The sequence below is a fragment of the Culex pipiens genome, chromosome 2 (genome assembly GCF_016801865.2).
Source record: "Culex pipiens pallens isolate TS chromosome 2, TS_CPP_V2, whole genome shotgun sequence".
Lineage (NCBI taxonomy): Eukaryota > Metazoa > Arthropoda > Insecta > Diptera > Culicidae > Culex > Culex pipiens.
The window spans coordinates 28,307,370-28,321,585 of NC_068938.1; the positions used below are offsets into that span (position 1 = coordinate 28,307,370).

Consider the following 14,216-nt stretch of genomic DNA (forward strand, 5'->3'; position numbering starts at 1 on the left):
CTGTAAATTAAACTAGAGTCAGTCTTTCTATTTTACGAATGTTCTCAAATTTTTATAATTCGCAATACAGTAATCAAACGAAGCGATTTTGAGTAGAGTTTGATACCCTTGAAAATTTTTCGAAAAAATACGGTGTTTTATGAAAATATTAGTAAGTAAAAGTAAATCTTTCCCTGTTCCTGAGGGGAACACCCGTGAAGAGTATCGGGGCCGGCATTTACAAAGCGGATTCAGTGACAGTTTATGAATCAACTTAATGTTAACATGTTAGGGTTAATGTTAACTTTTCATAGGTCGTCTTCCTAAGGTGTCGTGATAAGGTCCAGTTTGTGACGATACACTACCTTCCCTTTACTAAGCAATCGAATCCAGAAGGGAAAAGATCGCCAGTTGTGTTGGTCCGAGCCGGGATTTGAACCACGATCTACCGCTTACGAGGCGGAAGCGTTACCACTGGGCTACGTGGATCGGTGTTTTGAAAATATTAGTGCTCTTCAGAAAAAAAATAAAAAAGTGAAAAAGCATACAAAATTTCGCTTCGTTTCATACCTAAATAGCATTTTTTTGGAAATGTGAGTACTTTCGAAAAAACACTGTATTTTTTAACAATTTTGATTATTCATACTTTAAAAATCATTATATATTAGTGAAAGCACTGAAAATTGTTAGATGTTAGAAAGATTTTATATATGAGCTATCGTCCTTTATCGGCGATAAGATTATCACTGATAAAATTATCGAAAAAGAGAAATAACACAGATCCTACAAACAACTCATAGAAAAAGACTTTTTTATGTTTTATGTTTTATGTTTTATGTTTTATGTTTTATGTTTTATGTTTTATGTTTTATGTTTTATGTTTTATGTTTTATGTTTTATGTTTTATGTTTTATGTTTTATGTTTTATGTTTTATGTTTTATGTTTTATGTTTTATGTTTTATGTTTTATGTTTTATGTTTTATGTTTTATGTTTTATGTTTTATGTTTTATGTTTTATGTTTTATGTTTTATGTTTTATGTTTTATGTTTTATGTTTTATGTTTTATGTTTTATGTTTATGTTTTATGTTTTATGTTTTATGTTTTATGTTTTATGTTTTATGTTTTATGTTTTATGTTTTATGTTTTATGTTTTATGTTTTATGTTTTATGTTTTATGTTTTATGTTTTATGTTTTATGTTTTATGTTTTATGTTTTATGTTTTATTTTTTATGTTTTATGTTTTATGTTTTATGTTTTATGTTTTATGTTTTATGTTTTATGTTTTATGTTTTATGTTTTATGTTTTATGTTTTATGTTTTATGTTTTATGTTTTATGTTTTATGTTTTATGTTTTATGTTTTATGTTTTATGTTTTATGTTTTATGTTTTATGTTTTATGTTTTATGTTTTATGTTTTATGTTTTATGTTTTATGTTTTATGTTTTATGTTTTATGTTTAATGTTTTATGTTTTATGTTTTATGTTTTATGTTTTATGTTTTATGTTTTATGTTTTATGTTTTATGTTTTATGTTTTATGTTTTATGTTTTATGTTTTATGTTTTATGTTTTATGTTTTATGTTTTATGTTTTATGTTTTATGTTTTATGTTTTATGTTTTATGTTTTATGTTTTATGTTTTATGTTTTATGTTTTATGTTTTATGTTTTATGTTTTATGTTTTATGTTTTATGTTTTATGTTTTATGTTTTATGTTTTATGTTTTATGTTTTATGTTTTATGTTTTATGTTTTATGTTTTATGTTTTATGTTTTATGTTTTATGTTTTATGTTTTATGTTTTATGTTTTATGTTTTATGTTTTATGTTTTATGTTTTATGTTTTATGTTTTATGTTTTATGTTTTATGTTTTATGTTTTATGTTTTATGTTTTATGTTTTATGTTTTATGTTTTATGTTTTATGTTTTATGTTTTATTTTTTATGTTTTATGTTTTATGTTTTATGTTTTATGTTTTATGTTTTATTTTTTATGTTTTATGTTTTATGTTTTATGTTTTATGTTTTATGTTTTATGTTTTATGTTTTATGTTTTATGTTTTATGTTTTATGTTTTATGTTTTATGTTTTATGTTTTATGTTTTATGTTTTATGTTTTATGTTTTATGTTTTATGTTTTATGTTTTATGTTTTATGTTTTATGGTTTATGTTTTATGTTTTATGTTTTATGTTTTATGTTTTATGTTTTATGTTTTATGTTTTATGTTTTATGTTTTATGTTTTATGTTTTATGTTTTATGTTTTATGTTTTATGTTTTATGTTTTATGTTTTATGTTTTATGTTTTATGTTTTATGTTTTATGTTTTATGTTTTTAGTTTTTTGGCTTTAGTTTTTAATTTTTAATTTTTAGTTTTTAGTTTTTAGTTTTTTAGTTTTTAGTTTTTAGTTTTTAGTTTTTAGTTTTTATCGGCGATAAGATTATCACTGATAAAATTATCGAAAAAGAGAAATAACACAGATCCTACAAACAACTCATAGAAAAAGACTTTTTTATGTTTTATGTTTTATGTTTTATGTTTTTTTAGTTTTTAGTTTTTAGTTTTTAGTTTTTAGTTTTTAGTTTTTAGTTTTTAGTTTTTAGTTTTTAGTTTTTAGTTTTTAGTTTTTAGTTTTTAGTTTTTAGTTTTTAGTTTTTAGTTTTTAGTTTTTAGTTTTTAGTTTTTAGTTTTTAGTTTTTAGTTTTTAGTTTTTAGTTTTTAGTTTTTAGTTTTTAGTTTTTAGTTTTTAGTTTTTAGTTTTTAGTTTTTAGTTTTTAGTTTTTAGTTTTTAGTTTTTAGTTTTTAGTTTTTAGTTTTTAGTTTTTAGTTTTTAGTTTTTAGTTTTTAGTTTTTAGTTTTTAGTTTTTAGTTTTTAGTTTTTAGTTTTTAGTTTTTAGTTTTTAGTTTTTAGTTTTTAGTTTTTAGTTTTTAGTTTTTAGTTTTTAGTTTTTAGTTTTTAGTTTTTAGTTTTTAGTTTTTAGTTTTTAGTTTTTAGTTTTTAGTTTTTAGTTTTTAGTTTTTAGTTTTTAGTTTTTAGTTTTTAGTTTTTCAGTTTTAATTTAAAATCTTCAAAAATTTATCAAATATGTTAAGTTATACAACTATTCTTAAGTAAAAAAGTTTAATAAATCAACGAAACTAAAACATCAAACAGAAGCATAGAATTGCTCAAGAAGACCTTCAAAACCACAATCAAATCCCTTTGTTTTCGTTCGTTTCATTTTACTCACTGTAACGAGACTAATAAGTTGAACGGAATGTGGGCCATCATGTTCGGTTATCAGCCAAAAGTGCTAGAACAAAAAAGCCCTGGCAAAAAGAAGAAGAACCGTGAGTTTGTTGTTTTTTACATGCAAAATTATCATTTTTCTGATGTGTCATATATTTACGCTACACACCGGAAATAACTACGGCCATTAAAAAGTTTGCATTTTGTTGCTCGTTGAGGCAATGTATCTACGTCATTTTAAGGAAGATTTTTGATAATTTATAATTTATGTATTCAGGAATCAAGTATAGCAAAATAAATAACCAGGGACTGATGTAAGCTGTATCAGTATAGTCTGTTACAAAATATACTTTTCCATAATTTTGCTGCCGGCCAGCGGATATTGGACTGGACCACAGACATGCGTCGTGACGATGGTGTCTACGCTGGTTTGCCTGTGGAGACCGTCTTGAGTTGATAAACTTGACCGCCAGCGACTTGTTCTTGATGTTTAGCTTCGAATGCCGTTTTAGCCGAAAGATCAGTATTTTTGGAGAGACTCGACTTTCGCATTCTCGATTCCAATTGGAACGACAGAATCGCTCATTTTTGAAACCCGTCGAGTCGAGCAGTCCTGCAGCAAGCTCGATTCCTATTGGATTTAACCCTGACTATCTCTGTCAGCGTCTCGTTGTAAACAATAATAAAATCCAGAGCAACATTTGAAAGGGGCGGTACGACATTGCTCTTACGGCCTTTCATTACACGCGTTTAAATGGGACGAAAGGCCGTAAGAGCAATGTCGTACCGCCCCTTTCAAATGTTGCTCCAGAAATTTGCTTCATACGTATGTATACTCTTGATACCGACTGAAGGGTTTACGCTTCAGACCGGGCTTAACGCGTAAACCTTTCCGGATATCCGAGAACAACTCCAAAATCTCATTGAACAAGCTGGAATCTAGTGGAACCATGGAAGCAATCGAGGTGAGTCTCAATCACAAACTGTAGCTGGCCATTTTCTTTTCTTCAAACGTAATTGGCTAAATTGGTTCAAATTGGTTGAACTCACTGGCGGAGACACGCCTGCAAAATGTCTTCCGATAACTCAAAGCCCGTTTCCTTCGATCAGTACCACTTTTGGCTGCAAATCGAGAAGCTGGTCGGTCCCGTCCCGGAGAACATCAAGCTGCTGCTGCAGTTCTCGTGCTTCTGCAACTCTTCGATCGCCGACTTGGACGACGAGCTGATTGACCAGATCGAACAGGAAGCGCGCACCATTCCGACCGTGCTGCGAATCACGGCCAACGAGCGGCTCATGAAGCGGTTCTTCGGGGTGTACTTTCTGATGCCGAACGAGTTCCGGTTCCGTTCGGGCGAGCGTCGCATGATGAAGAACATTGCGCTGGCGGTGCGGCGGAAGGGCCTGGACAGCTTCATCCAATCGCTGCGAACCATCCAGCATCACACGGAGCCGCGGCCGGCGGTCAGCGTGCAGCTGCAGAACTGTGACCCGCAGAGCTTGCGGCAGATCCTGCGCGATAAGCTGCTGAACGCGATTGGGTGAGGGTTCGAGAAAGTTCAGGCTTGATTCTACTCACAAAATTCTCACTCTTTCAGCAACAACCAGGCGGAAATCTCCCAGGACGTGCTGAAAATCATCCAGGACAACATGGAGATCCAGATCGTGACCGAGCAGGGCATCCCGGACGCGTACGTGTTCTGCCCTCTGTGCGGGGCAAAATCAAAGCTTTCGAAAGACCGAACGGGGAACATCATCGTGTCGAACTACACGCTGCACGTGCGCAAATATCACGGCATTGGACCGCTGAGTCACGGGGTGAAACGCAAGTCGGAAGAGTACGGAGCTGGGCCGGCGGAGTACCTTTCCGATGGACACCTAATGGAGCAGATTATCAAGGAGGAACCGGACACGAGTGGGTGCGAGCAGGGTGCGTCGAGTCATTACTATCCGATTTAGAGGGAAGGGAGATTCGATTAACACATTGTGAGACTGTCGAAAGTATTGTTTTTTGTGTAAAGGGTATTTTTGTGTACCTTAGTCTTAGTTTTTTTGTTTAACTCACTATAATCGCAATAAATGTAAGGCTTTTTAATTTTAAGTAAAAAATTGCAATAAAAAATAATCGGAAATAATTATTTGGTTTTTATACTCCTCGTACGGGCTACACCCATAATTCAGAGTCGAGAGAATAGTTCCCTCCAAATTTATCGAGAGCTCAGAGCCAAAATCGAAAGCGAGCAATTTTTTAAATATTTAAGTCATTCGTTTTTTTTGTATTTTTTAATCCATCTGAAACTTTTGTGATGCCATCGGTACGCCCACAGAAGCCTTTTTTCATCATTAGTTAGTCCATATAATTTTCCATACAAAAATGATTTATGAAAATTCGAAAATCTGTATCTTTTGAAGGAATTTTTTGATCGATTTGGTGTCTTCGGCAAAGTTGTAGGTATGGATAAGGACTACACTGTAAAAATATGATACACGGTAAATTTTTTTTGATGATTTTTAATTTCACTTTTTGACACTAAAACTTGATTTACAAAAAACTCTATTTTATTATTTTTTCATTTTCTGATATGTTTTAGGGGAATTCAAATGCCAACTTTTCAGAAATTTCCAGAATGGGCAAAAAACCTTTGAACGAGTTATGAATTTTTGAATCAATACTTTATACAATACTCAATACTAATTTTTAAAAAAATCGAAATATCGGTCGCAAAAAATTTTCAACTTCATATTTTGATGTAAAATCATATTTGCAGTCAAAAAATACTTTAGAGAAATTTTGATAAAGTGCACGCTTTTCATGTTATAGCCAATTTTTTTAAATCAAGACTAACATTTTAAAAGGGCATAATATTGAAATGTTGACCCTTTTGAAATGATAGTCTTTATTTAAAAAAAGGATTTTTTTTCGAAAAGATCTGAAAATTTCACGAATGTTTTATATTTTAACATTTAAAAGGGTCTATCAACAAAGTTTAAAAAGCAAAATATAGAGAATTTTCTCAGCTTTTCAAACATTATTTTTTTTAAGAGTGGGCAAACATGGGCACTAATTTTAAAAGTGAATAAGTGCAACTATTTTCAAAAAAGTTACTTAAAATGGCTTTAACTTGAAAACGGTGCACTTTATCAAAATTTCACTGAAGTACTTTTTGATTGCAAATTTGATTTTATATCGAAAATGAAGGTTGAAAAAATGTTGCGAACAGTATTTAGATTTTTTGAAAAAATTGTCTTGATTCAAAAATTCAAGACTTGGTTAAAGAATTTTTGTCCATTCTGGAAATTTCTGAAAAGTTGGCATTTGATGTCCCCTAAAACATATCAGAAAAAAAAATAAAAATTGTGTTTTTTGCAAATCAAGTTTTAGTGACAAAAAGTGATATAAAAAATCACAATTTTTTACCGTGTATCATATTTTTAAGTGTAGTCCTTATCCATACCTACAACTTTGCCGAAGACACCAAATCGATCAAAAAATTCCTTCCAAAGATACAGATTTTCAAATTTTCATAAATCATTTTTGTATGGACAGCTGCCAAATTTGTATGGAAAATTATATGGACAAACTAATGATGCAAAAAAGCTTCTTTGAGCATACCGAAGGCAACAAAAAAGTTTCAGCCGGATTAAAAAACACAAAAATTTAAATTAAAGAAAAAAGACCGATTTCGTAGAGAATTGCTCAAGAATAATGCTAAAAACGCACACCATCAAAACAAATATGTTCATTCTTAAATTGATACAATAAATCTCAAGCAAATGTCATGGTAGCCGAGGCAGTTAAGTCGTTGAGTTAGTTGGTCACAGGTCACAGATTCGATTCCCGTAGTCGAAACTTTTTGTTTTTGTATTTTTTTTTTTTTGACAAATCAACTTTTTTTCAAATAAACCTCGAGAGAATAGTTCTCTCGCCCATCTCGAGCTGTTTTCTCTGTTATTATCTCGGCTCGAGGACATTATTCTCTCGGACGAGCGCAGCCCTCCAGCCCATCCTCGAACCTAGGAGTCCGAAGGCTTGAATGGGGAGGGCACTCAAACCTCTTTCCTCTTCTCTACTTTCACGGGCTACTTATAGCCGGTTTTAAAATTTAAAAATAAGCTTTTAACTCATACAACTTTGACAGTTAAGGTTTTTTCTGTTTGAACAGTGTTTCAAAAAAAGCAATATTATTTATTTAAAAAAAAATCATAAATCGAAAAAAAATTGTATATACAGATGAAAACCTCAAAGGCCACAAATTTTTCATTTCAGCAAAAAAACACATTTTTTACTGATCGATAACAATACTTTCTACTTTTGGCGAACAGTAAATTGGTTCCACTTTGACAGTTCAAAATTGAGGCCGTTTTGCGAACCACTATTCAGCACCCAGATCAAAATTATTTGATCAGCATTTTTTTTTCATCCGTGCACCACTTTTTCTGAATCCCTACAACTAAGTCGAAGACACCAAACCGATCAGAATATTCTTTCAAAAGATACAGAGTTCCGAGTTTATACGTACCATTTTTGTATGGACATCTTCCAAAATTGAATGAAGCCTTGTATGGGTGCCACAAAATGGCTTCTTTGGTCATTAAAAAGGCCCCCAAAAAGTTTGAGCCAAATAAAAAAGTACAAAAAATAATTGTTTTTAATAAAAATACAATACATGATTGTGTTAAACTAAATTTTCAAATGATCTCTACCGAAGATGCGAACTAAGCTGAATTGTATTACATTCAATGGTTCCAACAATTTCTAAAATGAAGTGCACCGTCCTCTTCCTCTTGCGCTCGTATCGTCTCACTATTGGGACCAATGATTGGAAATTCTGTGCAACTTTCATCACTCAACTGTACGTTGACAATATGTAACCGCTTAAGATTTGCCAGTGTAACCGTGTTGTGCACACCTCCAGTCCCAATACAACAGTTGATTATTGAAAGCTCCTGTGGATAAATTAAATTTGATTGTTATTTCACCCAATTTCATTAAATATCAATTTTACCTTGAGGTTGCTCCACCCGGCAAGTTGCTCAAGACAATCCAAACTGCACCCGATGCTGTGAAAGCACAACGTCTCAATGTGAAGCGACTTGCACGATGTAAAGCAGTCATAAGGGTCCGTCTCAAAGTAGGTCAGCTTGGCCAGCACCAGTTTCTTGACATTATGACCGGAACGATCCAGAAAGGGAACCAGGTGCGTTTCGAATGCTTCGCGCAAGCTGAGCGTATCCTGATCTACGTTTAATTCGCGTAGATGGCTCTCGTTGGAGGTGAATAGCTGGCTCAAGTTTGCTGCAGATATTGAGAGGGAGTCCAGCATTGGGGCTTCTAATTGGATTTTTGCTGTGTTGTCTATAAAGGCGAAATTTTCCAATGTCATGGATTTCAGCACAGGACATACCCACGTGGTATTTTCATCTGCGACAGTGACTTTCTCGAGGTTCAAATGTTGCAGGTTGACGAGTGGTTTGATCAGATTGGTCAAATTTATCTTACAAGGCATGGATGTTGTGGAAGTCAGCTGTAGATGCTCTAGCATTCGACAATCAGCTATGACGGAGCACAGTTCTGACGATAAACGATCGGCCGAGTCTTCTGGAAAATTGATGTGTAAAACGAGTTTCGCGAGTTGGGGCATTCGTTGGAGCAGCTCTACATCTTCTGCGATCAGTGACGAGTCCAGATAAAGCGTTTTCAACTCAGGAAAGGCACCGTCAAATACATCCGATAGCTGTCTGGTATAAAATGTGCATTTCAACTCTTGCAAGCTCGAGCAGTCTAGGAATACCAGACCGGTGGTTGAGTCCAAACTATTTTTCAATGTGAGCTTCCTCAAGTTTGGTGCATCGATAATCACTGTCTTTTCACCAGTTTGGTACAAATATTCAGACCATCGCAATCGCTTCAAATTGGGCAATTGGAAGGTGAATCTCTCAGGTCCGCTGTCCAAGTTCTGACAGATGCGATCGTCCATAAAAATTACCATTTCCTCAACAGTCTCCAACCACTCACGGTAAGCTACGTAAAGCCGGTTCAAGTGATCTGCCAGAATTCCGTAGATCACAACCGCACGAGGATGAAACTTTTCCCGGCAGACATCCAACAGCGAACACAACTCGTCCCACCGATCATCTCTGTAGTAAATCCGTACGGCGCGGTAATTCCGAGTGACGTCAGCTAGCGCACACGGGCTTTGCCCTGCGAAGATCGGAACTTGCGATCGCTGCAAGATCAGCCGCTCCGCAGCGAGATTCCAGCGGCGGCACACGAGTGCGGCGTTGAGCAGGTCGTCCAACTTGAACAAGTTGTTGAAAATTTGCTCTAAAATTTCCACCGGGCACGTTTGCAAATCCATTTGTTGCACTGAGTGTCGCGAAATAGTCGACTGACTCGTTGTTGACTCGCAAGAGGTTGAGTAGTTTGAGAATGCAGAATAATGAATGGTTGTGGTTTAAATACTTAAAAATACAAATATATAAAATGAAAATAGTGTCCTGCACCAGTTCACGCAGTTAAGGGCGCTTCAATATAGAGAAAATTTTTAAATATTATTTAAACCATAATCCAATACCAAATGTTATTCAACTGTCAAGTGGACACTTCAAAAAATCGACACTTTGGACGTAAGTACAGTAGGGTAGGGTAGTCATCAATGAGACACTTTTGGTTTTCAACTTTCAACGATTTTTCTAATTTTTTCATCAGCATTTTTAATGAGCTTTTAGTTGCATTATCTTTCTTTTAGTGTGTTCTAACATTGACCAAAATATGAGATCGATCTGACGTCTACAGCCAGAGTTCTTCAACTGTCTCATTGTAGACGCACTTGGCAGGAACAATGAGACAGCTGGGGAACAATGAGACACTCTACGAAAATCAACATTTTTCTAGCAAAACATCATGTTTTTGTATTGTTCTTTTGCAGGTGACTTGCCTTGAACATTTTAGAGCAATTTTGCCAACATGAAACTTTTATTAACAAAAGTTACACTAACAAGTATTTAAATTTTGTAAAATTCGTATATTTATACCAAATAACTTTTTATTTTTGGTTTAATGAAGTTTAAACTCTATAAATATGCCAAAAATCACTTTTAATTCATGTTTTCAAGGATTTCCATCGATTTTGAAAAGTTTATTGAAGAAAAATCAAAGTGTCTCATTGTTACCCATGGGCTGAAATGAGTGGGGAACAATGCATTGTTGAGACAGCCCTGGATTCTGGGTATATTCTAAATTTTGGCCAAGTCTAATGAAAGGACATTGTAGCCCAACTTAATCCCTACGGAACGTCGAAAGAAATTTGAAGAAATATTAGTTTTGATGTAAATGGCAGCCTACGAGCGAAAAAATATTTTTTGTCCATAATTTACTTTTACACCCCAGAATCAAACATTTATGAATAACTTGTCAAGGGAGCGTCCATAACCAAAGCCACTATTATGGCAGACGTGTATCCAGTAGACACACCTTTCCCCCAAATATGAGCCTGATTGGTTGATACTACGACTTGTGAGAGCCATTTTATCATTGTTCCCAGTGTCTCATTGATGACTACTCTACTCTACTTGTTTGATAACTGCCCAACCTTTTTGGCGCAATTTTCACATTTTTGGACGTCAAAATAACATTTGCTCATTTGTTTTTTATTTATTTGATGTAATCGGTTCTCAGATGACCAGTGAACATAACTTTGACAAAAGCTTGGAAAACTATTTTTGCCTGTCGTTTTTATGTAAGATTTTAGCGAAAAACTGCTCGATTTTTGCCATAAAATTTAGATAAAAACGACAGGCAAAAATAGTTTTCCAAGCTTTTGTCAAAGTTATGTTCACTGGTCATCTGAGAATGTTCGTTTTTCATTTTCGAAACAACTGTAAAAATATGTTTTTTTTACAAAAACTCCCCAGGATAACTGGGCTGTAGCCCAATTGAAAAGCAGACAAACGTAAAAAAAAAAACAAAAACAAACCAATATAACCGAGGGGTCAGTGGATGCAACAATCAAGTGTAATAAATAAAACTGTTGTTTTTTGTTAATTTTCAAGTCATAATTTAAGGAAACTTGAAAAATTGTCTCTGCACACAAATTCAGGTAATTTTTATTTTTATATTTTACGAAAAACATATAATGCATTGATGGTCCCCTCGGCATTTTCCGTTCAGCCCAGTTAACGAGCAGCATTCGGTAACTGGGCTACGTTATCCCAGTTATCGAACAAGTACTGTCTAAAACTCAAAATAATCCAATTGTACGATGTTGTCCCGTCACGTCAAACTTTGTGTTTTTAAATATTTGCTGGAGTGAATCTTATTGGAAATTTAATGTACTTTCCGAATTTGTATAAATATTGGTACCTTTTTCCACAGATTTTAAAGTTATCAGCAAAAAAAATCTAAAAACATATGCGTACAAACGTTGTCCCGTTACGATTTAAATTTTGAAGGATTTCTTTTCAGCTCTGCAAAATTTTATCAGCAATTTAGGTACAAATGAGTATTTATTATTTAATATTTTATCTTGTAGATTAGATTCTTGCGTTGCAAATTAATACTTTTTTCTTTCTATACGTTAGGTATCGCAGCGATATGTTTCGTTTAACAAAATTAATAGAGGAATGATATTTGCGTTTTCGTTGCAATAAGGCAGCATTGGTAAACTTTCATTACTACATGTATAGGAATCACTATCTGGTTTCGTTTCACTTTAAGCAAAATAAACATTAAGTACAAACTTACCCTCCCAACCTCACAGCTCCTCCTTCACCTCCTTCTGCTGCTGCTGCTTTTCCTTCTTCCGGCGTGACCGTTCCACAAACTGCTCATAATCGGCATGGTTCCACACGTGTTCCGCCGCCACGGCCACCAACCGCGCAAACTCCTTCTTATCAAAGGCATAATTGGTAAACTTGGCATGTCTTCCCCCACCGTCTGGATGATGCCCCTCGTCCTCCGGATACAGCAGCGTGTCATTCTCCCATGTCAGATACCGGACGCCCTTCAACCGGGCCAGATCCTTGTAGCAGTTGGTGTCCTCACAGTGGTACAGCTCAAACAGGGCCGCCCACTTGGGCAGGAAGAGCAGATGGGTGAGGCCGGCACCGTGCATCCCGATGAAAATGTCCGTGTTCCGGGTGATGCGGAGTTGCTCCCGGAAGTCCATCTTGTAGCTGTAGCTAACGCGATTCACCAGGTACCGTTCGTCTTCGGAGATTTCCTCGAGCAAGTCGTGCTCGTTGAGCACGCGCCGGAACTTGGTGTCCCGCGAGAGGAACGTGATGCGCAACTTGCGGTCGGTGTGGCTTTTCAGCGGGATTCGGAGGCGGTGCAGGACGTGCTCGGAGAAGGCCTGGAAGAGTCCGCTGTTTTCGCAGCCGGAGATCTTGTGGGGGAAGGTGGGATGAATCACTTGCATTGACGATTTACCGATTTTCAGACAATATTCGAGGCTTTCCAGCAATACTTACGATCGGTGTGTTGTAGTACAGCCCGAAGATCATCCGCGGCAACAGCGGCAGCACCAGATTCTTGAAGCAAACCACCTGGCCCGCGTAGGTCTTCAAGTCCGCAATCGGATGCCGGGTGAAGACCTTGAACGCCTCGGCAAACGGCGAACTGTACGTGTACGATTCCCACACCAGCATCTCCACGTCCGTCGAGAACCCGTCCGGATCGGACAGGTTCGCGTGCTGCGACATGTACAGGTTGATGAAGTCACAGAAGTGGTGGTACATGTTGATGGTGGCGTCGATCTTCATGATGAAGGCGGGACGCTCGATCGTCACGTCGCAATGGCCACCCTCGGTTAAAGGTTGCGGGAGGGTTTCGAAGAAGCGCAGTTCCGGACCCCACGACTGGAGGGGGCTGATGTGATCGAGTTCGTTTTCGAGGCGTTCGCGGTGCAGCTTGCAGTGGCCGCCGATTTGGCCCTGGGACAGGACGTCCATTTTGTAGCGGAGAGGTTCACTGGAAAGATTTTAAAGGTAATTTATGATTTTATAATTCTGAAATTCATCTCACTTCCTCGTGGCCAAATCCGTAAAGTTCATCATAATGTTCCGTCCCCGGCAGAACCGCAAATACTTGGAACATTCCAGCGCCGAATCGTGCGGAAAGGTCGGCTCGCACATGATGCGCATCTCGCGGACCTGGTCCCGGACGAACCCGAAATCACCCTGCGCGTAGAACGTCTCCAGCTGGGTCTCCTTGCTCTTCACGTAGCCCTTGTGACTTCCGGGACATCGTGGCCGCGAGAACCGACTAGATTCCACGCAGTTATCCTCATAACCCCAGCAGAGCTCCTTCCGCGACTGAAAAGTATCTGTCGAGATGGCATCCCGGTACTCGCAGCCTGGGTCTGCCTGGCATTTGGCCTCCAGCTTCGGGAACCGCCGGAAGTACAGCGGAAGATGTGATTTGGGCAGATCGATAAAGTGGTAGTCGCTTTCGAAGGCACGCGGATTATCACAGAGAGTGGTGCCGAATGTGGCCAGGGCAATTAGAAACACCCTTGAAACAACCATTTTAGAACTCTAAAGCTTGAGGGCACCTACGCCATCCAAATTTGAAGTCAGAACTTGGTTCGATTGCACAACGTAATCCCACGCGAAACCGTTTGACGAGATTCTTCAACCGAGTTACTGCCACGACCGCAACTGCACTGCAACCCCAAACGACCGAATAGTTATGAGCTCATCCTACTAGAGAGGGGTCGGCAAACGATGAATAATTAAATTTTAATTTGCAATTATCGCTGATTAACTTGGCACTTTTACTCCTTCTTTCACAAGGGGGAAGCTGCTGGCGGTTTATTTACCTTTGGATCGGCGCGTGTCGTCGGTGGGTTTGTTTATTTACAACCGGCGAAACGTCAAACAGGTTGCCTGCCCCTGTGACTGAGGATGCCAAACGCGGAAAGGGAGTTTTCGAGCAGCTGTCCAGCTTTTCTTACACGGAGAATCGGCATTACACTTTTTGCAGTTCGATTTTACACCACCGA

At 36.6% G+C, this 14,216-nt stretch overlaps 3 protein-coding genes across 3 annotated transcripts; 1 reads left to right on the plus strand and 2 right to left on the minus strand.

Annotated features, from left to right (window-relative positions):
• Window positions 1–3,979: 3,979 nt before the first annotated feature.
• LOC120415560 (uncharacterized) lies at window positions 3,980–5,184 on the plus strand. The gene is made up of 3 exons (XM_039577133.2): window positions 3,980–4,178; window positions 4,324–4,754; window positions 4,812–5,184. Exons 1-3 carry the CDS (start codon window positions 4,164–4,166, stop codon window positions 5,170–5,172), a joined length of 807 nt encoding a protein of 268 aa, XP_039433067.1. The 5' UTR covers window positions 3,980–4,163; the 3' UTR covers window positions 5,173–5,184.
• A 2,622-nt stretch (window positions 5,185–7,806) lies between these two features.
• LOC120415558 (uncharacterized) lies at window positions 7,807–9,654 on the minus strand. Its single transcript, XM_039577131.2, has 2 exons — window positions 8,220–9,654; window positions 7,807–8,160 (listed from the first exon to the last, which is right to left on the minus strand). The coding sequence occupies exons 1-2, from the start codon at window positions 9,570–9,572 to the stop codon at window positions 7,951–7,953; spliced, it is 1,563 nt and encodes a 520-aa protein (XP_039433065.1). The 5' UTR covers window positions 9,573–9,654; the 3' UTR covers window positions 7,807–7,950.
• Window positions 9,655–11,699: 2,045 nt separating this feature from the next.
• Window positions 11,700–14,037, minus strand: LOC120415573 (EGF domain-specific O-linked N-acetylglucosamine transferase). Its single transcript, XM_039577152.2, has 3 exons — window positions 13,238–14,037; window positions 12,685–13,183; window positions 11,700–12,599 (listed from the first exon to the last, which is right to left on the minus strand). The coding sequence occupies exons 1-3, from the start codon at window positions 13,738–13,740 to the stop codon at window positions 11,967–11,969; spliced, it is 1,635 nt and encodes a 544-aa protein (XP_039433086.1). The 5' UTR covers window positions 13,741–14,037; the 3' UTR covers window positions 11,700–11,966.
• Between the last annotated feature and the right edge of the window lie 179 nt (window positions 14,038–14,216).